This window comes from Arvicola amphibius, chromosome 2 (genome assembly GCF_903992535.2).
Source record: "Arvicola amphibius chromosome 2, mArvAmp1.2, whole genome shotgun sequence".
Lineage (NCBI taxonomy): Eukaryota > Metazoa > Chordata > Mammalia > Rodentia > Cricetidae > Arvicola > Arvicola amphibius.
This window is the reverse complement of record NC_052048.2, coordinates 185,744,956-185,771,070: the sequence shown is the minus strand read 5'-3', so window position 1 is coordinate 185,771,070 and position 26,115 is coordinate 185,744,956. Positions and strand designations below refer to the sequence as shown.

General features: G+C 45.0%; 1 protein-coding gene across 1 annotated transcript in view; it reads left to right on the top strand.

The window, feature by feature from the left end:
- Hipk2 (homeodomain interacting protein kinase 2) overlaps window positions 1-26,115 on the top strand; it is a 134,803-nt gene that overhangs the window by 59,081 nt on the left and 49,607 nt on the right. The window contains 4 exon segments of the mRNA XM_042054430.1: window positions 18,533-18,656; window positions 19,104-19,223; window positions 20,883-20,969; window positions 24,010-24,194. Of these exon segments, the coding sequence (XP_041910364.1) occupies window positions 18,533-18,656; window positions 19,104-19,223; window positions 20,883-20,969; window positions 24,010-24,194 (516 nt within the window).

Genomic DNA, 26,115 nt, shown 5'->3' with positions numbered 1-26,115 from the left:
ACAAGTCACACATCATTATTTCTGTGATATTTTATTGATTCCACACACATTTACCCTACTTGCTATAGTGGGGTACCTGATAAGGAGATGTGAACTGTCACAGGCCGTCTTAGAGGCTGGCTGTCACTGCTGTGCTCCCAGTAGACTCTCAGTAAGTCCTTTATAAACCCACATCCAACATTAAAAGGAGTTTTCCAAAGAAACCTAAGAAAATAACACACATATCACAGCGATTTGTGTTTCATTTCCCAGCATTTCTGAGACCAACCTCAGAAATTAAATCCCCTGCATGTATATATAGCCCATCTCACAAATGCCTTCTCTGGAACTATCTATAGTAATTTTTTTAAAATTAAAATCCTGCTCACACTATCACTTAGAGCAGTGGTTCTCAACCTTCCTAATGCTGTGACTTTTTATATAGTTCTTCCTGTTGTGTGACCCCAACCATAAAATTGTTTTCACTGCTACTTCATAACTGTAATTTTGCTACTGTTATGAATTGTAATGTAATGTATCTATGTTTTCCAGTGGTCTTGGGCAACCCCTGTGAAAGGGGAGACTCATGGGTTGAGAACCACTGACTTAGAGTGATAAATTCAGGTGTACCCTCTGCTTCCAGAGGGAGTGCTAATCAGCTCACCCTGTCTGCTCTATGGGGTATTTCTTGAATATTCCTTGTGAGCATGTTCTCTCAGTTACTCTAGGATGCCACTTCTGCTGAGCCTACTGGTTGTTGGTTTGCTTGTTTTTCTTTTTCAAGTAGGTGGGAAGGTGTAAGCAGGAATGATGGGTACTCATATCAGAGACAGTGATGCAAGCCAGAGAATAATGGCCAGTTTGGGGCTACATTCCAAAGTCCACTGCACAAAGCCTCATTGCCATCTCATGTCAGTTAATTGGAGGAGTGAGATCCCCCAGTTTCTGTCACGGTACCCACTCTGGTACCCCTGTCTGATCCACACACCAACTCAAAGGCCACGGTACCCACTCTGGTACCCCTGTCTGATCCACACACCAACTTAGAACAAGACAGGTGGGTGTTGCTGATGCTCTCAAGCACACACACTTCAGGCCCCATGCAGCTATAGCCTCTTTCAAGATGACCCTTTATTTCCATTTTAACAAGATTTAGCTTTAATAAAAATGCTAAGGGGAAGGAAAGGTACCCCAATATTATTTACCCCTAAGGGAACTCCCCGACTAGTAGCCAATTCTTGTTTGTTCAATAAACAAAATCAAAGGCTGAGAATTGAAGGTCACCGCTAGCAACATTATATGGGTCCTGTAACTTTTGGATGTGTACCTGAGGGAACACTGTATGGGCCCAGTCCCTGAAGCCACCCATCCTGGCAGGGCCACCAAGTCCTGATGTTAGTAAATGGAAATGAAATGTATAATTCATAAGGCCACGGTGGCGTGCAATCTGTGGTGGTGGGGGTTGGTAATTATAGAATTGAGAAATGAGCTGCAGTGTGGAAGCAGCCTTTCTAGGGGAGAGGCTGTATGATAGATGGCCTGCATTGTTCTTCTGACCTTTTCCTGAACTTCCCTTTAGAAGAACAGAGGAAATACACTTCTGCCATTTCCCATATTGGTTTTGAATCATACCTTAAGATGCCCACCCTTAGCATTTTTGGTTTTCCACTGGGAGTTTACTTTCTCTCCTGTACTTTGCTCTACAATGAAGAATATAATCACTAATGGTTCTGCCCTAGTGTTGATGCAGAATACAGAGGCTACACAAATATTTGTCCATACTGGACACAATGCTTATGGGGAAAGGAAACTCCCAGTGGCATCTACTCCCTCTGTCCTATATTCCCTGCCAAGCAGAGAAATCAGGGAATGGCCTTCAGTGATGATGCCAAACCCAGGAGGAAGGAGGGCCGAGCCAAACCTGCAACCAGACAGTAGACTCCTTTGGTAGCTGGGAGGGTGTAAGCAGGCCTGGAGGACAATGACCAGTTGGGGGCTATGCTTCGTCGCCATCTGTCCTGACCTTAGCTGGCTCTCCAGTCTTTACTCTCACAGGCAGTCCGTCGGTCTGGTCGTGGGAGCCCAGAAGAGGGAGCGATGGACGAGTCCACCCCACTGGTCTTTTCTTTATTAGTATATATTAGTTATAAAAAATAATGAATTATGCTCTCTCTTTGTGGGAGGGGAGAGGGCATGGGTTAAAACATAGTCTCACTGTTGTTTAGGCTGGCCTGGGCTTGGCGGTGTGATCCTCCTACCTCTGCTTTTGCCTCTATATCTGGGCTGGGATTACAGGTGTACACCAACATGCTCTGCTCCACTAAGACCATTTCAAAGGAGTATATAATATATTTTAATCATATTTGCCCCCAATTTTGATTACTCTTCCTTACCCTTCCTGCTCTAGCTGGTCTCTTCCTCTTCCCAAATAGCCTTCCCTTTTACTTTTTCTACTCGGATAGTTTTTTATTTAGTTGTTACTTTTATTTGAGTCTAGCTTCTTCATGAGATAAAACATGATACTATAGCCATATATCCTACACTGAAGCCCTGAAGCAGGGGTATTCTAAAGAGGGACTCTTAGGCCCCTCCCTTTTTCTATCAGACTACTGCCTTCTTTAACTTGCAAAACTGTTATGTTTAACAGGCATAAGGGAGTTGTATCTTGGAGCTGCCCTCCAAAGAAAAGGCTCCAAAGTCCACTACAGAAAACCCTTTTTACCTATGATAGGAATGGATTCAGGAACAAAAAATTCTGCAAGGCCTAGGATGGGTTCACACAACCGAAGACTCCAAGAGTGATATTTAAGACTCTTAAGACTCTATTTTCCTTAATCTGTACTTGAATAAAATACTCTCTGAGAGTGTTTTATGTAGAGGCCATCTGGAGCCCAGCCCCTCTTACCCCCAGGAAAAGGCTTGTTAATTTGTCTCACAGCTATATTTGTGTATATCCTAGGCTTTGGCTCATGGCTTTGTGAAAATGGTAAGGTGACCACAGACCTGGGGGAAGGACATTAGACCCAGACACACACACACACACACACACACACACACACACACACGCATGCACGCACTTGACCAAAGTGCAAATGAACCCATTTTCTGTTCCCTAAAGTCTTCAGAGTGCAGAGACTGAGGCAGCTGGGAATGGACCTACTTGCCTCTGTAACAGCATTACCCTGAGCTGAGTTTCTCTTGTTTGACATGATGGTCTCCAGTTCCATCCATTTTTCTACAACAACATAATCTCATTCTGTATGGCTGAGTAAGCATCCATTGTGTATCTACCAGGGCTGCTTTATGCACGTGTTTGCCGAGAGCAATTAGGTTAACCAACCAAGAAGACTTCTGTGGGATTTTTATCCAAGCCAGAATTTCTAACAAGGCAAGGTTTCACTTAGCTTTAGAACTGACTCTCAGTTGAATCTTCAGAGTATTTGGGAGTTTTGTTAATTTTCTTATTTTTCAAGTCAGTTTTTAAGGCCAAATGAAAAAGAACGTGATGGTTCTAGGCGAGAACCTTCCCACCTGGAGCTGCTGAGTTTGGTTGAGTTGTTTGTCAGTTGTTGCTGAGTACCTGCTGTGCACAGTGCTATGCCCAGCACAGAGTCACCAGCACTGCCTGGGTTCTGTCTCCCTAAGGCATTTCTGTCTGCAGGGAGTGCTGGACAGCCTGCAGACCCCACTGGCTGGTACAGATGCTGTTGCAAGCTCTTCTTGGGAGCAAGGAAACATAGGTCTTCATTCTGGGATTGTGGCCATCATTTCAAATATCTATTCAATTGCCTGGGGGGAAGTAATTAGATGATTTTTAAAAAAGATTTTCTATCTAGTCTCCTCACCCCTTTCTCTGTAACTGTTCTTCATCTCCAGATGTGTGTATATATGGTACATACACATGTTCATGCATGTTCTTTTTCCCTACCACCAAGTCAGTTTGTACATATGTTTTTAAGTGTCATACCCATGTCATACTTCTACTAAAAGTAGGTACTTCTTTTGTTTGATTTTTTTCCTGCAATTTCCCACATTATAAAGTAAAACTCAAAGAGTTTGCTCAATCCCTCCCCCTTCTTTCCTTAAAAATGATCAGAAACTGCTGCTTGGCTCATTCTCCACATAGTCACATAGTGTGATTACTGCACTGCATTCTTATGGTAGAAGGAAAAGGTGCTTGACTGAACCGCCATCATCACAGCCATCATTGTGAGTAAAGCCAGGCAGTATCTGTTCACACCTCCCACTTACTGCTATAAGGCTCTGCTGGGTACCACAAGGTGCAATGACAGGTGCAGAGCCTGTGGCCCCAAGATGCTTCCAGTCTAGATGAAAGGCTGACTAGATTTTTCTCATTTAAGAAGACAGGTTATCAGTGAAGTAAGATACAATTCTAATTTAAGTGGGAGCGTAGAAGAGAGCACCTCTTCTTAGTAAGGGGGGAGCTCTGGAGGAGACAAGGTCCAAGTGGAAAGCCTTACAAAGACAGGAAAGCGGGGATCCGAGACACAAAGCTGTGCTGAAAGCGATGGAGGCAATGACAGGAAATGAATGTTTGGTGGAGAGTACTGCCTCTCAGCCCCCCATACTGGCTCTCTGTATAAGTCCCTCCTCTTTCCCGCCTCTCCACTTCTCATCCCCAGCTGTGGGAACTCCTTAGTTCCAGTACCCACCAGTTAGCTCACCCTGCTAGGGTAGTGTTTGGTATTCATGAGAACAAAATGAACACTAATCTCTTGCTGAATGTTGCTCCATTCCAAAGGCCTGCCTGCAGTCCCAGCTCTTGGATTGCAAAACAGGCCTCATTGTTATAATAAAACCAGCAGTTTATGGGAACATAGGGCAATGGTATTGCCACCTGGGGGAATAGCTCAGCATCTTACATGAACAGAAAGATCTTCTGTGTTCTGCTTAGTTTGCTATGAGTGTTCCAGGATTCAGTGGCTGTCACCAGGGCATAGAAATGTCATCCATCCCTGTAGGAATTGATGGTTCGAAAAACATTCAGGTTGCCTACCTGCTACACTTCTGCACCCCCTAGTGGCAGATTTAAAGAGACATTTGAGTGTTCTTGGGGAACCAAGACAGACAAAGCAAATTAGGGCTTAGTTTTGTTTGTTCCCTCTACCCCCCAGCTCTTGAGTATTGAAAGTTATCCCTTAAATAAGATGCTCTTGGCTAGAGTTTATAACCCCATTGTCCAGCAGAATACTCCTGTTCCTAACTTCTGCTGAAGCAACCAGCCAACAGTTGTGAGAGCTCTTCCTTCATCCTGACCCTTGGCAAATCTCGGGACATACTGCGAGACAGTGAGCCATGGTTAAGCCTGTTCTGTGGGCATTCACCTCCTTGGACTTGAAGGGCATGCTCTTGAAAGTCCCCTTTGCAAGTGTGGTTTCCTGGCAAAGCCAGGATCATGTGCTCTTTCCAAAGAGCTGGCCTCATCCCTGTGGCTCATCTAGACTCATGAATGCCTGCTTGCTTGGAGATAGCCACATCCTGTACTTGCCGGGTCAGCTTACCCAATCAGCTAGCTCCAAGGTTCTGCTGGGAACTTGCTCTACAGGATGTTGCGGGCTTTGGCCCTTGGTTCTTAGTAATCCTCTACTTGATACTGTGAACAGAAAGAAACTTCTGGTGCTTTCCCTGCCATTGCAGTGAATCGCCTTCGTGTTCTGTGGGGTCTTTTTCATAGCTCAGGTTTCTGGCTTCTGTTCTCTGAATTGGTCTGATTCTAGTCAGTGACACCAAATGTACCTCCATTTCCAAGAAGGAATAATTTTCTATTGTCAGTTTTCTCTTTAATCACTAATCAGCAGCAATAAATAGTGGCTTGCTGTTTAACCCTACAATGACAGATGAGGGTGGAAGGCAAAGCCTTGTCTATGGTGCAGTCACTTGTCTGTGGGTTAGCGACACAGAGGCCTCTGCAGGCCAGGCACAGGACTCTGTGGGAGGGAAAGGACTGACACTCTTCTGCTCATGCTCATTTACCCAACAAACATTTACAGAGTGCTCAGAATGAACCAGTCGAAGCTAAATGTTAAAGCCGTGAGATCGTGACGTTTAAATCAGTCAAGTGTCACGTAGGTGACATCACTGTTTCTCCGAGGTAGAAAGTGAGCCCTTGGATACTAGGTTCACATTGAAGACGCTGTCCCTTCCATGGTATGACATCCATTTTCACTCTGGTGGTAGCTTCCATATGTGTCACCAGGTCGAATATCGGGAAGATGCTGTTTGTGTGGTGAATCCATAGGAATTGAACTCTGAATTTCCTCCCAGGGTAAAGGAAAGAGGGGTTGCCCTCAGAAAGCTGTGTGACAGCAGGGGACAGAGGTGTTTGAGTTGGCCCTCCCCAGTATCAGCAGATTTTCCTGTGGAAGCCATAACTGCCCAATTTTAGTTCTCAGCTTTAGTCAACAGACTTAACAAAGCAGAAGAAAATCTTAGCAGAAGGAACTGTGAAGAGATGTCACCGAAAGCCCATGGCTCTGTCTGCTTAGCTCTGTTCTTTCAAGTTTCTTCTTACACAGCCTGTCTGGAGTTTCATGAGGCTGGGGATCCACTTCAGCCATCTTGTGTGTCTGCAGCATAAAGAACAGGCTGCAGAGCCCCTTTGAGGAGAAGGGACAGTGTGTAAGGGACAAGAGGATCTTGACATTCTGGGATGCTCTTTGCTGTAGTTGTCTTTGCTTTCCAATCATTTTTGTTGTGTATTTCTCTGTATGTGTGCACGTGTGCATGATGAACACACCACGTTCTCTCATTCTCTTGACTCTGTCTTCCCTCCCTCTCTTTTTGGTGTGACTATATGAAGGCCAGAAGTCAGCTTCAGCTGTCATTCCTCAGGAGCCATCCCCATGGTGTTTTGAGACAGGATCTCTTGCTGGCCTGGAACTTCTGGTTAAGCTGGGACTCTCTGGTTAATCAGAAAACCCCAAGAGGGTCCTCCTCTCTCCACTCTCCAACACTGGGCTTACAAACACGGGTTACTACTTCTGGGCTTCCATACAGCTGCTAGGAATCAAACTCGGGTTGCCTTGCTTACATAGCCTGCACTTCGTGTGCTGAGCCAACTCTTAGCCCTGCTGTATACTTCTTTGTGTCTGTCTTTCTCAACAAAAGTGAAACAAAATTTTGTAACTATTACAAGCACCTGGAATTTTATAAGTGAAAAACAAATCATTATGTGGACGCCAGCAGATCTCATCATTCGGGGTCCTGGGCTAGCTAGTAACTAACTGTCCACTAGCATTGGTTGAGTATACAGTTTGGCAAATGGCCCTGGCATACAGCTCACCCTGGCGCTGCAGTCCTGGACAGGCTCTCTCCAGCAACTTGACTTCCTGGTAAAATACCATGGACTGGAAGATTTAGGCCACCCGGGCCAGAGACAGGCAATGTAAGTACAGCACTGCCAGGAGGTGAGGATTCTGGGAATCTCAGGGCTGCTGAGTGTTTGTGAGATGAACTGTTGTGGCTTTTCCTAGAAAGGATCAAGTTGTTTCTTCCTAGGAACATTTCCCAGTGAGATATGCACTCATAGCCAGGAGTTTGTTTTTATTTTTTCCTCTTTCCCTTCTTCCTTGTTTTTTACATGTTGTCAAGCCAAATTAGTGATAAATACATGTCTCTAACTGTGTGTTTGCTCTGCTTTATCTCCTCTACCACGTACTTGCACATTGGAATGCTAGTGTCAGAATATATCTTGGACATCTTAGAGCTGGCTTCAGTCCACCAGTATTATTTATTAGAGGCCTTTGTGTTATAGTCAGTTTGTGTTGCAGAGCCAACTTTTTCTTCCATATGTAAGCACAGAACTATAGTTTGATTTTGATGGTGTCCTTGCCAGAGATGGAGTATCCCTAGGAATCAAGGATTAGCATCGAAAAATACATGTGTATTAGTGCACACACGGGAAAATCTTTCAGCGCTAACACTGCCAATACAAATCACAGCAGCTGCCCTCTGGTTTCCCGGCTGACCTAGGACGAGCCGGGCTTGCGTCACTGTTTATATATATATATTGATCTTTATTGAGCTCTACATTTTTCTCTGCTCCCCTCCCTGCCTCTCCCCTCCCCTTCAACCCTCTCCCATGGCTCCCATGCTCCCAATTTACTCAGGAGATCTTGTCTTTTTCTGCTTCCCATGTAGATTAGATCCATGCACATCTCTCTTAGGGTCCTCATTGTTGTCTAAGTTCTCTGGGATTGTGATTTGTAGGCTGGTTTTCTTTGCTTTATGTCTAAAAACCACTTATGAGTGAGTACATGTGAAAATTGTCTTTCTAGGTCTGGGTTACCTCACTCAATATGTTTCTAGCTCCTTCCATTTGCCTGCAAATTTCAAGATGTTGTTATTTTTTCCTGCTGTGTAGTACTCCATTGTGTAAATATACCACATTTTCCTTATCCATTCTTCGGTCAAGGGGCATTTAGGTTGTTTCCAGGTTCTGGCTATGACAAACAATGCTGCTTTGAACATAGTTGCGCACATGTCCTTGTGGCACAATTGAACATCCTTTGGATATATACCCAAAAGTGGTATTGCTGGATCTTGAGGAAAGTTGTTTCCTAATTTTCTGAGAAATCGCCAGCCACACTGATATCCAAAGCAGTTGTACCAGCTTGCATTCCCACCAGCAATGCAGGAGTGTCCCCTTTTCCCCATCCTCTCCAGCATAAGTTGCCATCAGTGTTTTTGATCTCAGCCATTCTTACAGATGTAAGATGGAATCTCAGAGTTGTTTTGATTTGAATTTCTCTGATGACTAAGGATGTTGAACATTTCCTTAAGTGTCTTCCAGCCATTTTAGATTCCTCTGTTGAGAGTTCTCTGTTTGGGCCTGTACTCCACTTTTTTTTATTAAATTATTTGTTCTTTTGATGACCATTTTCTTGAGTTCTTTATATATTTTGGAGATCAGCCCTCTGTCTGATATGGGGTTGGTGAAGATCTTTTCCCATTATGTAGGCTGTCTTTGCTTGTTGACCATGTCCTTTGCTTTACAGAAGCTTTTCAGTTTCAGGAGGTCCCATTTATTAATTATTTCTCTCATTGTCTGTGCTACTGGGGTTATTTTTAAGAAGTGATCTTTTGTGTCAATGCATTCAAGTGTACTTCCCACTTTCTCTTCTATGAGGTTCAGTGTGGCTGGCTTTTTGTTAAGGTCTCATACCTATAGATGCAGAACTGTTTTCCTGGCAGCCTTGCCTGTGAACCAAGACTATATTCTCTTTCTAGGTGGTACCGTAAGGTGTTCTCTAGCCCTTACTGTGTAGGCTATTTTCTACGGATCTCTCATGTTTCTGGCTCTAGTTCCTCTCAACTCGCCTTTTCCTTTCCACCCTTTAGATTTCTGCTGCCGTTTCTTGGTCTCTATGTTGCTTTGATGTAGTTCCATGCCTTCACTCCAGGTCACCAGTCTCAGCAGTGACTCAGAACTCATGACAGTATTGCCAAGTCTCCTTATTTTTGCAATAGAAACTTAAGATTTAACAACCCGTCTGAAATACAATTTTACATTTTGATTGCTTCTGCCCCAGCCATACTGAGGTTACTTTCAATCTACATATATTTGTAGGAACAGACTTCTTCTTCAATTTGAGTATACCTTATTATATTAGTGATTATAAAATACTAGGGACTAATACAGTTTCTTGCTTCCAAGGAGTTCATACCACTTTATAATTCTACTGGCCATAATTTATCTTCATAAGCTACTATACAGACAAGAGAAAAAGTAAGATTAATAATCACATTTTATACAGGGTGAAATAAAACTAGGAGAAATTGAGTCGCATTTTCCCAGAAATGCTCAGCTCTCCCTGGGCTCTCTAAATGAGCTGCAGACTGATCACCCGTATCAGGAATGCACGTGAACCTTGCTTTATCCAAGCACTGTGAACAATGGTAAGGCCTTGACTCTGGGCCACTGGTTAGCTGAGGCTACTGGAGTAAGCAGAATATGTGCCTGACTCCTGCATCAAGACGTCTGCTGCACTGAGTGTTGGGAGCACACACAGTATCGGTTCTCTTCCCTGGATCCTTAGGCCTCTTCCCTGGGCTTTGTTCCCAGGGCATCACTCTGGCATCACAACTACCAGCTTGATAGGATGACTGCCCACAGCACAGGACAGGTGCTGCATTTTCAGTCCTAGCCTTGTAGCTTTATGCATGCTGCCACCATCTATTGCCAAATAAATGGAAGACTGGGTTCTAGGCCAGTTCTGTTTCTAGAGGTGAGCGGTCTGTGGCGGTGGGTTCCAGTGTGTAAGAGGAAAAGGCATCCTTGAGATGCCGAAAAGGAACAGTGTTGAGCACATTCCTAGCATGAGCGAGGCCCTGGGTTGAATTCAGAGCACCAGAAATGAAAACAGAAAATGAGTGTTCTTTTTGTTTGATTGCTGCCATATAAATTAAAGTCACCAGGCGGTGGTGGCACACACCTTTAATGCCAGCACTTGGGAGGTAGAGGCAGGTGGATCTCCATGAGTTTGAGTACATCCTGGTTTACAAGAGTTAGTTCTGGGGCAGCTAGGGCTACACAGAGAAACCCTGTCTTGAAAAACAAAAAAAAAAATTAAGTCAGATAATAGGCGACTTAGTGTTTTCAGTGTTGTTTGAGTGTCATGCCTTGCCCTAGATAGACCTTATGTGAGGTATTTCCTACCATGCTCTATTTAATCTTCTTTCTGGAACCTCATTCTGGAATGAGGTATATAGCCAGTGTCTAATAGTACTAGGATTAGACCCATGGACACGGGGCTCCTGACTGCAGTCTTCACGTCTCTCTTGGAGGCCAGCCTCTGCAGGGTCACATGATCTGAACTAATCTAGGAATAACTTAACTTTTGTGCAGTCAAGAGAGTAGTGGAGATAAATATCAAAGCTTGACTGATTGTTGTGTTGAAAGTGACAGATTTTTAAATCTCCCATAGAACAGTGAAGTGTTCAGTGTCCTGTGATGGTCGTGCTGGAAAGGAACAGTAGCTCTCTTTCTTAGGGACACTTCATGTATATGTTTAAAGTATTTTTGATGTCCCAAAATAGTAACGAGAGTCTTTACAATGGTTGCATGAGGTGGCACCATGGCAGTGAATGTGTGAAGCAGCCATGTCAAATGAGTGATCCACAGAACAGAGATCCACCCTGAGAACAGAAACAACCTCCATGGAAATGACACAGCCCTCCCGAACCTAGGGAAGCCAGGGCAGTGTGTTTCTTGTCACAGCAGTTGCCAAGATGATGCTGCCAGCCTCCGGGGGAACTGCTGGGGAGCTGCGTTTGGCAGTCATTTCTTCTAGAAATGTGTAGTAAGTTCCTTCCATGCCCCGGGCACTGGCAGTACAGCCGTGACACGGGAGGAATACTCACTGCCTTGTGCCTGGAGGTTGCCCCTGCCTTGCCATGTACCAAGACTGTTCAGACCTCTTGTGGGAAGCCCCCAGCTCTGTCTTTCCTCTCCCAGTTTGCCCTTCTTCATATCCTATGTACACATTTCGTGTGGTACAGCTGTACTGCCTGCATGAGGCTGCCTCTGACTAGACAGTGACCTCTAAAGGAGCCTCAGAGTTTGGTTTATTGTTTAATCTTCAGCCCCCAGCCTAGTGCCTGGCACATAGTAACACTGAATAATAGTGGCTCATAGCTGAATATTTGAATAAGGGAGTGAGTACAGCTGAAGCCAAAGCCCAATTTTAAATGACCACTGGCCAGAGTGCTTCATGAAATAGTGGACACTTTGACAGCCATTAAGCATGTGTCAGAGAAGCAGAACAGAAAGAAACAAACTTTAGAATTGACTTGTGAGCCTCCATGAGCTCAGAGCCTTGTTGTTTAACAGCATGGGAACAAGGTATCTGCAGAATCACAGCAGAGTAGACTCCTATTCCCAAGAATTGCTGGCAGCCAAAGAGAGGAGTGGCTTTTTCTAATAAATTTTATTTACTATTATTAGTGCTGTGTATGCAGTACCATACATGTGAAGATCAGGGGCAACTGTGTGTCAGTTTTCTCTGTCCACCTTTACCCTGATTCCAGGATCAAATTCAGGTTGCTATAGGCTTGCATGGCAAATACCTTTACCTGCTGAGCCACCTCACTGGCCTGGGAAGAATCTTTCTTTCCCGAGGATTCAAATAGCTATTGAAAGAGCAGCTCCAGTGTATGTGGCTTGGATTCTAAAATAAATGAGACACAGACCTTGTTCTTACAGATTTAAAACAGGACAGATAGGCAAATGTGTTAATGGGTCAAAAATAGCAGAATTTATTCTTTTATTGGAAACTATAATTTAGTCAGGCATGTGGTACACACTTTTAATCCTAACACTCAAAACATAGAGGCAGGTGAATCTCTGTGAGCTCAGTGCCGGCTAGAGCTATCGTGAGCTAGCCAATGAAACCCCCCTCTCAATATAGAATTTTTAATGTCTTGTTGAGATGTAAGAAATGGTTTCCATTTTCTTAGGTGCAATTTCTTTTAACATGTATGTTTAAAGGATTTATGTTGCCCCAAATAATCACAGGGATATTTCTTTAGTATGGCTCTTTGGGGGTAGCAGATGCTCAGTTAATATCTCTTGGAGCAATCTGCCATTCATGTTTACATCTTGATCTACGAGTGTAGTCAGCAGTCGCAAAGTGAGCAGCATATGTTTGAGTAGGGAAGATTGGAAGGGGTAGGGGGCAGAGAAAGATAGATCAGAAAAAGGTCTCATGTGTGGAACTTATTCTCTGAGATGTGAGGCAAGGCTGAACCCGAACGCAAGAGATCAGTTAATGAGTGCAATAGAGGGGTGGGCTGAGGGATGCTTGTTTTAGCTAGGAACTAAAGTGGGTTCTGAGCTGTGTGCAGCTTTGTGGTACAGTCTAGTGACCTCCTCTGTAGGGACAGTGATCCTCCCCCTCCAAAAAAAAAAAAGAGGGCTTGGACTGAGTCTCTGGACTACCAGACCCTGGCACCACTCCCACTTTTCCACACTCTGCCTCTCTTGCTGTCCGTCGTTTTTAGCATCTGCAACAGACACACAGGGTTTCCTCGTCTCTCTTGCTCAGGTGCCTGTGCAGCTGAGCATGGGCTGCTATTGCACCTGCCCCTTTGGGCCTCAGTGCCTGTTCATCCCTGGTTGAGTCTCCTGCAGCAGTGCGCAGGCTTAGTTCCTTGTGAAGACTCCCCTTCACTCTCCTTTGCAGTGCCTCAGAACTCCCAGCCTGACTCATGTTTTCACACTTTCTTATATTTAATCAAGGTTTATTCAATCAACACATCTGTATTGATTGAGTGGCTACTAAATGCCGAGCACTGTGCTACCCTCATGGGCTTGGTAGAGGGAGAGAGACAGGAGGAAGGTTATTGGGGAAAGTGCTATAAAGTGACATTTATGGCACTGGAGATGGAGACTAACTGGTGTCAGGGGAGGTCTGTCTGTGGCAGTGACAATTAAGCAGAGATGTGAAGGATGTGGAGGCAGCTCTTGGAGAGCTATGGGGCAAGCACAGAAGCAGAATCAACTACATTACCTGAAGGCTGCAGGCCCACAGGTGCTTAAGGTGTTCTGGAAGTCTAAAAGACGCTGCTGGCACCAGAGCCTATTGAACTCGGACAGTGATTTGAAGTGACAGTGGAAGGGCAAACTGGGTCCTTAACTGAGGAGGATGGTGTTCCTGGATATATTCTGAGTGCTGCAAGAGCCTCTGAGGACTTGAAACACGTGGCTCTTGGAGCCAGCGCCAAGTGAAGCAGTCGCTGGGGCCAGAGCGGTGCTGAGGGAGAAGGGGAATAGGAACTGATTTGAGGTAGACTTTGGATGTGGGCACACAGATGAAGTGGGTGGTGGAGGGAATAAAGGGAAAGGGGAATAGGAGGCCAATCCTGGGTGAGGATGGGAATGTTGGGTCCATTTAGTAGAATGAGGAAGACAGAGGAAGAACTGAGTTTTGACATGACTGTGATATAGCATATGAGGTTCCAGGCTGTCAGATATGAGCCTGGAGCGGGAAAGACAGTTCAAAATGAGACTGAGATTTAGATGTAGAAGTTAAACCTCTAAGGGTTAGTGCTGCAAACAAGGACCACAAAATGCATGGCTTGAAACAGCAGCTACTTTGTTGCTGTTCAGGAGCACAGAAGACCAAAATCAGGATGGTAGCTGGGCCATGGAGACTGAGGAAATGATCTTTCCCTGCCTTTTTGTGGCTGTAGACATGAAAGACATCTAGCATGGCACATATCATATCTCACCCACCCTGACTTTGGGAAAAGTAGCTCCTCTTTTTCATGTGCAAGGCTGCTTGGCTTGTGGCACATAAATGCAGTCTACCTCTGTCTCTACACTGTCTTTTCATTGTCTGTGCCCAAATTTCCCCATCCTAATAAGGACATCAGTCATTGGATTAGAACCCACCCTCTATGGTACAGCTTCATTTTAACTATTTATAACAACCCCATATCTATATAATTAAGATTTCAATATACCTTTTTTTGTAATACTGGAGAGTAAGCTGAGAAACTTGTGCTTGCTAGGTAAGTACACTACCCCTGAGCTGTATCCCTAGGCAAGTACACTACCCCTGAGCTGTATCCCTAGGCAAGTACACTACCCCTGAGCTGTATCCCTAGGCAAGTACACTACCCCTGAGCTGTATCCCTAGGCAAGTACACTACCCCTGAGCTGTATCCCTAGGCAAGTACACAACCCCTGAGCTGTATCCCTAGGCAAGTACACGACCCCTGAACTGTATCCCCAGTGCAGCATATTATTTATATTGAACACAAAACTTTGATAATCACTTGGAAATGAATAGAAGGAAAAGAACAGGGGACATGAAGCAGTTGGATGAAGGAGGAGGATGTTCTAGCAAAGGGTATTAACAGGTAAGAAATTTGGGTATGGTAAAGTGGCCCCTAGAAAGCTAGGGATAGCTATTGGAAAGCAGGAGCAATAGTCATTTGTATAGGAGAAAGGCAGCTCTCCAGTCGTAGAGCTGAGATGCTGGCCAATGTATATGACAAGACCATCCTAATCTTGCTAGTATGGGCTCATGAGTGTAGACACATCTGAAGCCCACCAGAAAACGTTACAAAGCCAGTATGTTGTGAAGAGGGAGGAACTTTAGGAGGCCATTGCTATGAGAAATGGTATGTGGAGGAAGCAGATAATCCAGCTAACACAGAGAGAAGGATTAAGGAAAGATGCGTGTTTGTTTACTTTGTCCTTGCATTCTGTTTTGTTTTACCAAAGCAGGCGCTGCTGAGGCATGGTGTGCTGTGCTAGGTGCTCTTTCATGTCTGTGCTTATACCACTCGTGTTTTCTACTCTTGTCCCTTGTTTTAGTGTTGCCTTTCTACCTTGGAAGGCCTGTCATAGACAGACCTGGTTTCTATTTCTTTTGTCTTTATTCGTCTAGCCAAGTGCTTAAGTGTATAATCTTTATGGTCAAAGCAAAAAAATATTCTGCTGTATGTACATACCATAGTACCATGAGTGACTGCCATTTCCTTCTCCTGGTAGACTGAGAAAGAACAACATTCACAGGCCCTGCTCATATAGGCAGTTGCAGAAATCTATATCTGGTGTTTCTTACCAAAGGACATCACCAAAGTGTCTGCAGGGCATGCCCAGATGTTTGTATCATTCACAGCCCTAGGAACAGAGGCCTGATTGAGAGATTGGAAGCTGTCAACATGGAGGCCACAAGAACCAGTCAATTAACTTGACAGAAATTGCCCACTGTCAGATGCAGGGAAGACTCTAGGGAACTACATACACCTGTTCCTGACCCGGGGGCTGGAGGCTGGGATGTGATGCCTCAGACATGAGGACCATAACTGGCAGGCTGCTGAGGAAAGCCTGAGTAGGAACTCTGATGGACAGACCTGAACCCACATGTGGCAGAAGCAGGAACACATCTGACTCTAGAACAGAGAGGAGGAAGAAAAGCAGCTTGTAACACTCATTTTTCTCTACTATTTTTTTCAAGCATCCCCTTCCTAAGAGATGTGGTTTTTTTCTTAAATGAATAGACTATCTCCAAAGGCATCTGCCAGCCATCTCATTAGCTACACATCATGAGAAATAGGTTTGGGAGTCCTGGACTAGGGTCCCCAAGATACAGGTGACTTAGACAGGTGATGGAATCAAGGCTCATCGAGGTGGGCATACAATGTAGAACAGGCACTGGCATCCCCAGCTTGTGGATGTTGGTGAGCACAAGCAACCTCAGTAGCCCACACATATAGGTACCAACTGCACTAAAGCAAACAAAGGCTGGAGGGGGAGGGGCTGGCAGCTGTTACGAACAGGGAATGAGCATGGACAGGAATACCTTTTAGATGGCATTAAGGCAATGATGTTCCTAGCAGTGATGTTCCTCTGTTCTAGTCAACTCTCCCTCACCTTTAGGAAATGCCTAAGATAGTTTACTTAGAAGTGACTTCATTTGGCTCCCAGTTTTGGAAGTTCCAGTATAAGGATTGACTGAGGCAGCACACAGGCAGGAGTAAATGGCAAAGCAAACCTTTCATGCCACATGGGAAAGACTCAGGGGTAAGTGACCCACAGTCTCTTCTTATAAGGGCGTATCCCCAGGGAAATTTCCACTAGGTTAAAACTGCTAAAAATTCCACCTCCTTCCAATGATTCCACACTGGAGACCAACCCCTAAATAAATACCCAGGTCTCTGGGAGGCATTCAGTATCCAAACTGTAACACGCTCCTTGCTGCTCAGAGCAACCGTGGGAGCACCACAGAAGCACACGTATATCTGAAAACCCAAAACTTTGCAGCAAAACACTTGGGATTTTGTTTTTCAATACTGTTTCATAGGGGAGATAACTCACTTGGTAACCTGAGTTTAATCTCCAGGACCCCTGTAATAAAAGCCAGAAATGAGCCAGGTAGTAGTAGTGCACACTTTTAATCCCAGCACTCGGGAGATAGAAGCAAGTGGATCTCTGAGAATTCAAAGTCAGCCTGAGCTACAGAGAGAGTTTCAGGATAGCCAGGGCTACACAAAGAAACCCCATCTCAAAAAACAAATAAACAAAACCCAGGAATAATAGTGTATGCTTGTAATTTCATCACTAGGAAGACAGAGACAGGCAGCATCCGTAGGGCTTGTTTCCCAGCCAGCCTAGACTACTTGGTAAGTTCCAGGCCAGTGAGACAGCCTGGGTAGCGCCTAAGGACTGAAACCCATGGATGTCCTCTGGCCTCCATATACACACACATGATAGCAATAAGGGCAAATCTAAAAGGAGGTGACAATGGCTGTTTTATAACCAAAAAGTATTGAGCTAGAAGGGGAAGATGTGAGGCTGATAGAAGTGGTTTCATTACTACCTCCTTTCCTTTGTCCCAGCAAGGAGAAAGGTGACCAAACTTGCAGAAAGACCCCTGACTCTTCACTCCCACCCCAACTTCTAAAGTATGGCACAGCGGTGCTCCTGACATGGCTCTGTGGCATGGAAACCGTGTAGAGGAAGCAGGTTAAGCTAATGCATTTCATTATCAACACAATGCACTGAGCACATTCAAAGCAGGTCAACTGTAGTTACCCCTCAAACCCTGAGCCTGTCTCGTACCAAAGCATAGTATTTTACCTAGTCAGGACAGGTGCCTAAAATAGAAGGTATAGGTGATGGAGCGATCTGTGGTGCACTTCCAGAAGACCCAAGTTTGCTTCCCAGAATCCATGTTGAGTAACTCACAACTGCCTCTAACTCCAGCTCCAAGGAACCTAGTGTCCTCTTGTCCCTCAAACAAATACATACACATGTACATTCATAAAACTTAAAAGAAGGTATATTTTGTAGTCTGGTTTTGGATACCAAATACTTTCCTCTTTAAAATTTCTTTGAAATTTCTAGGATGTGACCTTGTCTGTCATTTGCAGGGACATTAGGTCCTACAGTCAGAAGTGATCTGTTTGTTGGGTTTATAACGGAATGCTGGTTAACTCTCAAGATGGTCTATTCATGAATGGGGTTCTACAGTTGTAACATTAAAGAACTTTCATAGAGATTAGCCACTTAGAAACTGGTGGGAAGAGTAATAGCAGTGTTCCTCTGAGGAACTGTGATACAGATGCCTGAAACAAAGGCCATGAAGAATGGCTATTGGCCTTAACTGCCTTATTTTCAGTGGGGGCAGCTATTTTTATGTATGCTTGAAAGTAGACTGTTTCAGAATTCCTTTTTAAAAACCAGGCATTCTTTATAAAGAATTCCAGGTGTTCAGCTACAAAAACTAACTCCCTACTGTTTCTGCTGTTGTTATCAGTTCATGAGCTTGTGGCCAGAGTGTGATGGTGTGAAGCCCACAGACATGCGTCACTGTGGGTCTGTTGTACAGCCACCCACCTGCCCTTACTCTGCACTGCCAGGCTAACTACGTCCCCTTCTAACTAGATGATAAAGCCAAAGGTTGGAGAGGTCATTGCAAAGCAGGCCTCTCTCAAAGACCACAGACCCCACACAGGCAGTCATGGTGTACCCCAGGAGAGAGCTAGAGCACCAATGGTTCTTCCCATTGTTCCTCTCCAGGGCCCCTGAGATCATCCTTGGTTTGCCATTCTGTGAGGCTATTGACATGTGGTCCCTTGGTTGTGTCATTGCTGAGCTGTTCCTGGGCTGGCCGTTATATCCAGGAGCTTCCGAGTATGATCAGGTAGGTCTGGGTGACACAAGAGTTCGCTGTGTGACTTCATTCTCCATCCAGACTTTCCTAGATTACCATTTCGCGTAGACCCTGGCCTCTGATATTCTTATGGGCTGATTTACTGTTGCTCTTGCCTGGCTCCTCTTATCTCCCCTCTCCCTCTCCCTCTCCCTCCTTCTCCCTCTCCCTCTCCCTCCTTCTCCCTCTCCCTCTCTCTCTCTCTCTCTCTCTCTTCCTCCCTCTCTCTCTCTCTCTCTGTCTGTTTCTTTGCTCCTTTGTTTTCTTATCTCTCCACCCTGTGTATGTGTATGTGTATGTGTGTGTGTGTTTCTTTGCTCCTTTTTTCCCCCTCTAAAACTAATAATTCCATTTTTTCTCAAAGCCGCTAGAGTCATCAGTATACCATATGTACAGTGACAGGAAAAGCCCTGACCTCTTTCTCATTTTTTCTTGCAGATTCGGTATATTTCACAAACACAGGGTTTGCCAGCGGAATATTTATTAAGTGCAGGGACAAAGACAACTAGGTTTTTCAACCGTGACACCGACTCTCCATATCCTTTATGGAGGCTAAAGGTAGGAAAAACACCCCTCCATTCCACTCTGGTGGCCCAATAGTGAAGAAAGAAGGAAAGACAAAAACGAGCTTTTGATATTTTCAAATTGATAGCTTTAATTTGATATAGGATATAGTTGTGAATGCAAGGTGTGGCTGGATCTGAATGTTTGAAAGACCTGTTCCTTTGGCCTCCTGCTGCCTGAGAGGCTGTATCTCCTGGAAAGACTGCTGGATTTATGGGACTTGATCCCTGGTGACTAATTTGTGCTAGGTAGATGAAGCTGCCATACCTCACCTTTAGGGAGCTCACTGTCCATGGGGAGATAGGACTAATGCCCCAAGCTCTGGGCTACCAAATGGAGTATCTTCCTCCTGGGAGGAAAGAATGTGGGAAACACAAGTGATCCAAGTGAGCCAAGAAAAAGCTAGGCCAGGGGCCAAGTCGAGGAAGAATATTTGTGCTGGGCCCTGTAGGGTACAGAGGGAATTTCCTAGTATAGACTGATGGACATTTCCCAGGCAATGAAAGCAGCCTAAGCAATGCAAATGTTACAAGCCCTTGGGAAGAGGGCTGATCTGATTCATCCAGGCCCGTGTAGTGCCCTGCTGGACACCATAGACTTTTGGTGATTTTACCTTAATGGAAACATATTTTGCTTTTACTTTAACCTGTGTCTCATAATTAAAACTAACATACTTTTCCTGGGAAGGAAAAAGTAATAAAGACCTTAAGGATATTGTATGTTCATTTTTTTGCAGTAGGTTTAATTTTAGTGGGTTTGGTTTGGTTTGGTTGGTTTTGACAGGATCCAACCAAATCCTAATACAGTTTGAAGATAATACGTACTTTCAAAAAGTTGATATTTGGAAATTAAGCAGGCGCTCAGGCTATGAATAGAGCTCCTGACATTCAATAATTATGGCAGTGAGTTGTCAAGGTTAGGTCCAGTGAGAAGTCTGTAGACAGAAGAAGAGCCCAGATTGGGGTAGAGGATGACTACTTGTGTTTTACCGGGAAACTCATTCTTTGAGTTCAGCTGCTCTTAGGGATTGGGCTGCTTTAAGTGTGCTGGCCTATAGCCAGAATAAATTACCTTAGATCCATGAATGAGTCCAAATCCCATGCCAAGTCGCCGCAGTGGGTTCCCAGCCAGTAGTGTATTGGGGGTCTTTGGGAGAGCAGCACAGAGCTCAGGCTCTGCGAACAGGTGCTACTTGTTGGCCAGGGGCTCTGATAGGTCCCCGGAGCTATGTATTCTTGTGTTCACATATATAGTAGAAGGTGAGAGCAGTCATCCTAATGGTCATGGTTATGAAGAGCATTTAGTAAGTTAACATGCCTTGAAACAGCTAGGAGCTGTAGGCATAAGGGATTGTTAAGTAAAATAAAATTTTAAAGCATGTCAGGAAGGGCTCTGGTCTTCCACAGTGAAATCTTACCTTCAGCTTACAGAAAGCTGCAGAGGCAAAAGGGTGTTGCTTTCCTGCTCTCTTTAGAATCTTTGGTAGCTGCATCAGATTAGGAAGGAAGATGAGATGTAGTGGGATGAATAGAGAAAGGAGCCCAAGTCTCCTTCTCTACAAGGTGAGGAAAAGACCCTGGAGCGAAGCAGGAGCTCCAGCACTTGAGATGTAGTGAAGAGATGCTATCTTACCAGGTTTTCCTTTTCTAATAGACACCAGATGACCATGAAGCTGAGACGGGGATTAAGTCAAAAGAAGCAAGAAAGTACATTTTCAACTGTTTGGATGATATGGCCCAGGTAAGCTCTATGGATGTGTGCAGTACAGCACTTTAAAATAGATGCCTGCAGGGCAGGGTTTACTCCCAGCACTCAGTCCCTGTCAGTCTGAGGCTACATAGCGAGTTCAAGACAGCTAGGGCTAAGTAGAAAGACCCTGTCTTAAAAAGTAAAAAAATAGCCAGGCAGTGGTGGTGCATGCCTTTAATCCCAGCACTCGGGAGGCAGAGGCAGGGGCATCTCTGTGAGTTTGAGGCCAGCCTAATCTACAAGAGCTAGTTCTAGGACAGGCTCCAAAGCTACAGAGAAACTCTGCCTCAAAAAACCAAAATCAATCAATCAATCAATAAAAACCCACCAGCAATGAGATTTATTCAACAGCAGTATAGAGTAGAAGCCCCCACTACCCTACCTCATTGACTTTGCTTTTGAACAATATATGCCAGAGTTAGTAAAAAAAAAAAAAAAAAAAAAAAACTGAGCTCAGGAGTCCTCCTGAAGAAAGGGAGGAGGGGTTGTACAAGCCAGGGTGCAGGGGGTGGGGGACAGGACTCAGGGGTATCGGGACAGGGGTCAAGGTCAAGACAAGGGAACCCACAGAGACTGCTGACCTGAGTTTGTAGCAGCTCACCAACTCTAGGTCAACCTGCATGGGACTGACCTAGGCTCTCTACATATGTGTAGCTTGGTCTGTTTGTGGAGTTCCTAGCAGTGGGATCCGTCCCTGGTGCTTGACCTGGTGTTTGGGAACCCAGTCCCCATGGTGGATTTCCTTGCCCAACCTTGATGCAAGGGGAGGAGTTTGGTCCTGTTTCAGCTGGATGTGCCCTACTTTGCTGACTCCCATGAGAGGCCTGCCCCTTTCTGAATGGAGTGAAGAAGGAGTAGATGGGCTATGGACAGGTTAGAAGGGAACAGGAGGAGAGGAGGGAGGGGAAACTATGGTCAGTATATAAAATACATGGAAAAAAATTAGAAAGGAAGGGAAGAAGGAAGAAAAGAAGGAAGGAAGGGAGGAAGGATAGCTCCATTGTAATGGCCAGCCTTACTAATGTGGTGCTAAAAGGGCCTAAACCCATGGCCCTGCATGTGCTAGGCAGGCATTCACTGCAGAGCTGAGAAATCCAGCCCATTGCTGTATTGGAGTTGATGCCCTTGGTTCAGTGTGTCAGTTTATAGGGCCTCTATAACAAGGTAGAGTGAATTGGAGGGCTTAAGACAACACCCATGTATTCTCTCATAGTTCTGGAGGCTGAAAGTGTGTGGTGTCAGTGTCCTCGGAACCACAGTCCTTTTGAAGGTGTTAGAGAACAGCACCCATATGCCTGACTGCCCGTGGCTCCTAGCAGCCTCGGAATTCCTTACCTGCAATGCATCGCTCTAGCCCTTACCTCCACGGCTCTCATCCTGTGTCATCTCTGTCTCAGTGTCAGATCTCTTCTCCTTTAAAAGCACTGGTTATTGGATTTAGGACCATCCTAATCCAATATGGCCTCGTCTTAACTTGATTATATCTGCAAAGACCCTATTTCTAAACAGGGTCACATTTATAGCTTCCACAGATCAGGACTTGAATTTAAGCTTTTAGGGGAATCCAATTCAGACCACTACACTCAGTCACTGTCAGCTCGCGAGCAGAGACTTTTTCTTACCTTTGTGTCAGAGATAATTCCAGATCACTGGGTATTTTTAGTTAGAGACTAGTCCAAACTCAGAGCAACCCAGAATGAGTTTTCTGTTAAAATACTGAGAAATGAAGTCGTAGCACACCTCTTAGCAAAGATGAGTGTAAGCAGAGCCTCTGCTTCTGAGGAAAGTGCCCTTGTCAGTTGATTAGTAGCTTAAGTGGTCTGTGAAAACTGGAATTGCTTCCCGGAGCCCCTCTTGAAAACAAACAGAAAGCACCACAAGCAAGCCCTTTAAAGGCCATACTAGTAGAGACCTGGCATTGGGAGAATAGTCCTGTGTCCAGGTACACCTCCTTGGCTGGAAGTGACTGCAGGGAACACAGAAACTAAAATCTTTTCAGTCTAGTCTTCTCAGGGGCTATGAGAAGGGAGATGTCATGAAGGTGAAGGAAGAGGGAACGCAGGCTCTTCTTTCTCCCTCCACGGTTGGATGAACCTTTTTCTATCTTCTTCTATGCTATATCTTAGAAATTCTGAGGTGTGTGTGTGTGTGTGTGTGTGTGTGTGTGTGTGTGTATTTCTTTGTCATTATTTGATTGTAGTAAAACATAGAGCATAAAGTTTCTCATCTTAGCCTTTATTAAACATAAAGTTCAGGAGTATTTGTTATGCAATCAATCTCCAGAACCTTTCATACTGTGGTTATTTTTAATAAGGTGTGACAAAAGCTGCATTTTTCTTAGCCAGTTAAAACAGGAGCGGTTTTGTGCCTTACCACTGGGATATATTTACAAGTATCGACCATGGTAGCGTCTTTTCTGCCCCCACCTCTACCTGGTGCCTGACTGCCTCGGCCATTCTGTTCTTACAGTATAAGAAACTGTAGTGAGGAAGTGAGCAGGCCTGCTTTTTGTCCTGCCCGACTCCCGCATGGCTAGCTTTACACCTGCAATAACCACACACAAATTGTATTCATTTAAACACTGCTTGGCCCATTATCTCTAGCCTCTTACTGGCTAACTTTTACATCTTGATTAACCCATTTCTAATAATCTGTGTAGCACCACAAGGTGGTAGCTTACCGGGAAAGATCTTAACCTGCATCTATCTCGGAGAGGAGAGCTATGGCGTCTGCCTGAGGCATCTGCCTCATTGCCTTCTTCCCAGCATTTTGTTCTGTCTTCCCCACCTACCTATGTTCTGACCTATCAGGCCAAACAGTTTTCTTTATTAACTAACCAATGAAAGCAACAAATAGATAGATAGAAAACCCTCCCACATCAAGAAACCATGACCTACAGACAGTGGCAGCACACAAAGCCATGACTTCCACTGGGGGCCATCTACCCTCTGGCAGCTGAGATGGGCTTGAGATCAGAGGAGGTTATAGGGTATACTCTGGCTCTTACGCCCCTGTCCCTGTTTGCTTCCAGGTGAACATGACAACAGATTTGGAAGGGAGTGACATGTTGGTAGAGAAGGCAGACCGACGGGAATTCATTGACCTATTGAAGAAGATGCTGACCATAGATGCTGATAAGAGGATCACTCCCATCGAAACTCTGAACCACCCCTTTGTCACGATGACACACCTGCTCGACTTTCCCCATAGTACACAGTGAGTGTCCCGCTTGGTCCTTTGTACCGGGGCAGCACTCTGAGGCCCAGGTAGTAAAGACTTTAGGCTTTCTGGCCCTCTGGTTGCTGCTGCTGCGGTGCAGTACAGTTGCAGTTGAAAGCAACTGTGATCCATCACATAAGCAAAACTGGGGATCAGTGTTCCCAGAAAGCATTTAGAAAACTTATAAGGGCTATATTGGCCTAAGATTGCAGTTGTAGCAAAAGGAGGGAACATGGGAGACCTTGGGACCAGATGAACTTGGGTATCAGTGCACAAAGGAAGAAGTGCACGAAACAACAGTGCCCTGAAGCAATCTAGCATCAGTACCAAAGTTAGTCCCAAAACTGTCCTGGAGTGACCTGGTCTAGTCTGTTTGGATTTGCCCATGTCCTTGCTTGCTATGGGTTGTTAGCAGGTGCTGGGTTACGATGAGTAACAAAGTAGATTGGGAACACGCCCACTAAGCTATGGTCTTCAGAGAAGAAGGTGTAAAACAATGGCTGTTACCAAGGAAGAAAGGAGGTGCGATGAGGCAGTGTAACAAGGAGCTGACCCAGCAGGCCAGAAGATCCAAGAGCGTACCCTCTGAAGGGCGAGGAAGAAGATGGATGTGAGCGGTCAGGGCACTGCCTGCGTGAACGCTCCGGCGTAACTAAACACTGGGCATAGGACAGTGGGTGACATGCTGAGCCATGGAAGTAAGCGAGAAAGCCATGCCAAAGGAGGGTTTTGTCTTTTATCAAAAGCACAGTGCAACTCATTAAAAGACTTAGAAGCAGATGGAATGGCTGGTTAGATTTGTGTTGAATACAGACCTAACTGCTAACATATCAGTAATCTAGAAAAAAAATAATGTCTGTAATATCTTACAACGGGGAGGGACAGCCATTTCCAAGCAGAAACTTGTTGAGCAGATTGAAGATGAGTGCGAGTGGAGAAGTGGGGGCAGCCGTGCAGAGAGTGAGTGTCCAGAGGACAAGAGGAAAGCTTCTGAGGAAGGGTGGGAAACTTAAGCAAATACTAATGGGAAGAGTCTGGTAGCAAGCGAGAGGTTCATGGGAAAAGATAACTTGTGGTCAGTTTCTTCTGAGTCGGTGTGTAAGCCGAAGGGAGAGGTGGGCCCTGCCACTAAAAGATGGCAGGAGAAAGATGTGGATGTCTGCGAGGTTCACAGAGGAAAGTTGAGGGAGTTCCTGTCAGACAGCTTTTGTCTCTGAAATAGATGGTGAAGCCACCTGTTAAGAACAAGATGGCTTTACCATTGGAGAACGTGGTGATGGTTGTGGCTGGAGCGGTGGCTCGGGATAAAGCATTAGCCACACAGATGTCAGCACTGGGTTTGGGAAGTAGGTGGTCTGCCTGTAATCCCAGAGCTCAAGAGGTGGAGACAGAGGATCCCAGGGGCAAGCTGGTTAGCTAGACTACTTGAAGAGTAGTCAAGAAAGGCACTCAGGGGAGCTAGAGAGATGGCACAGTAGTTAAGAGCCCTTCTGCTTTTTAGACAACCTGGGTTCAAGTCCCTGCACCCACATGGTAACTCATAACTGTCTATAACTTTTGTCTCAAGAGATCCAGTGCTTGCTTCTGGCCTCCCCAGGCACCAGACAAACATATAGTGCACAGACAAACACATAGCAAAACACCTATATGCATAAAAATTTTAATTAAAAAGACACTTGGGGGCTAGAGAGATGGTTCAACAATTAAGAGCACTTACTTCTCTTGCAGAGAACCTGGGCTGAGCTCCCAGAATCCACATTAGATCCACAACGATCTGTAACTCCAGCTCTAGGGGATCCAGTGCCCTATGGCCTCTTCGGGCACACACAATGCACATAAATTCATGCATGCACACACATACATACATATAAATAAAAGTAAATAAATATTTTTAAGAATTAAAAAAAGAAGATACTGT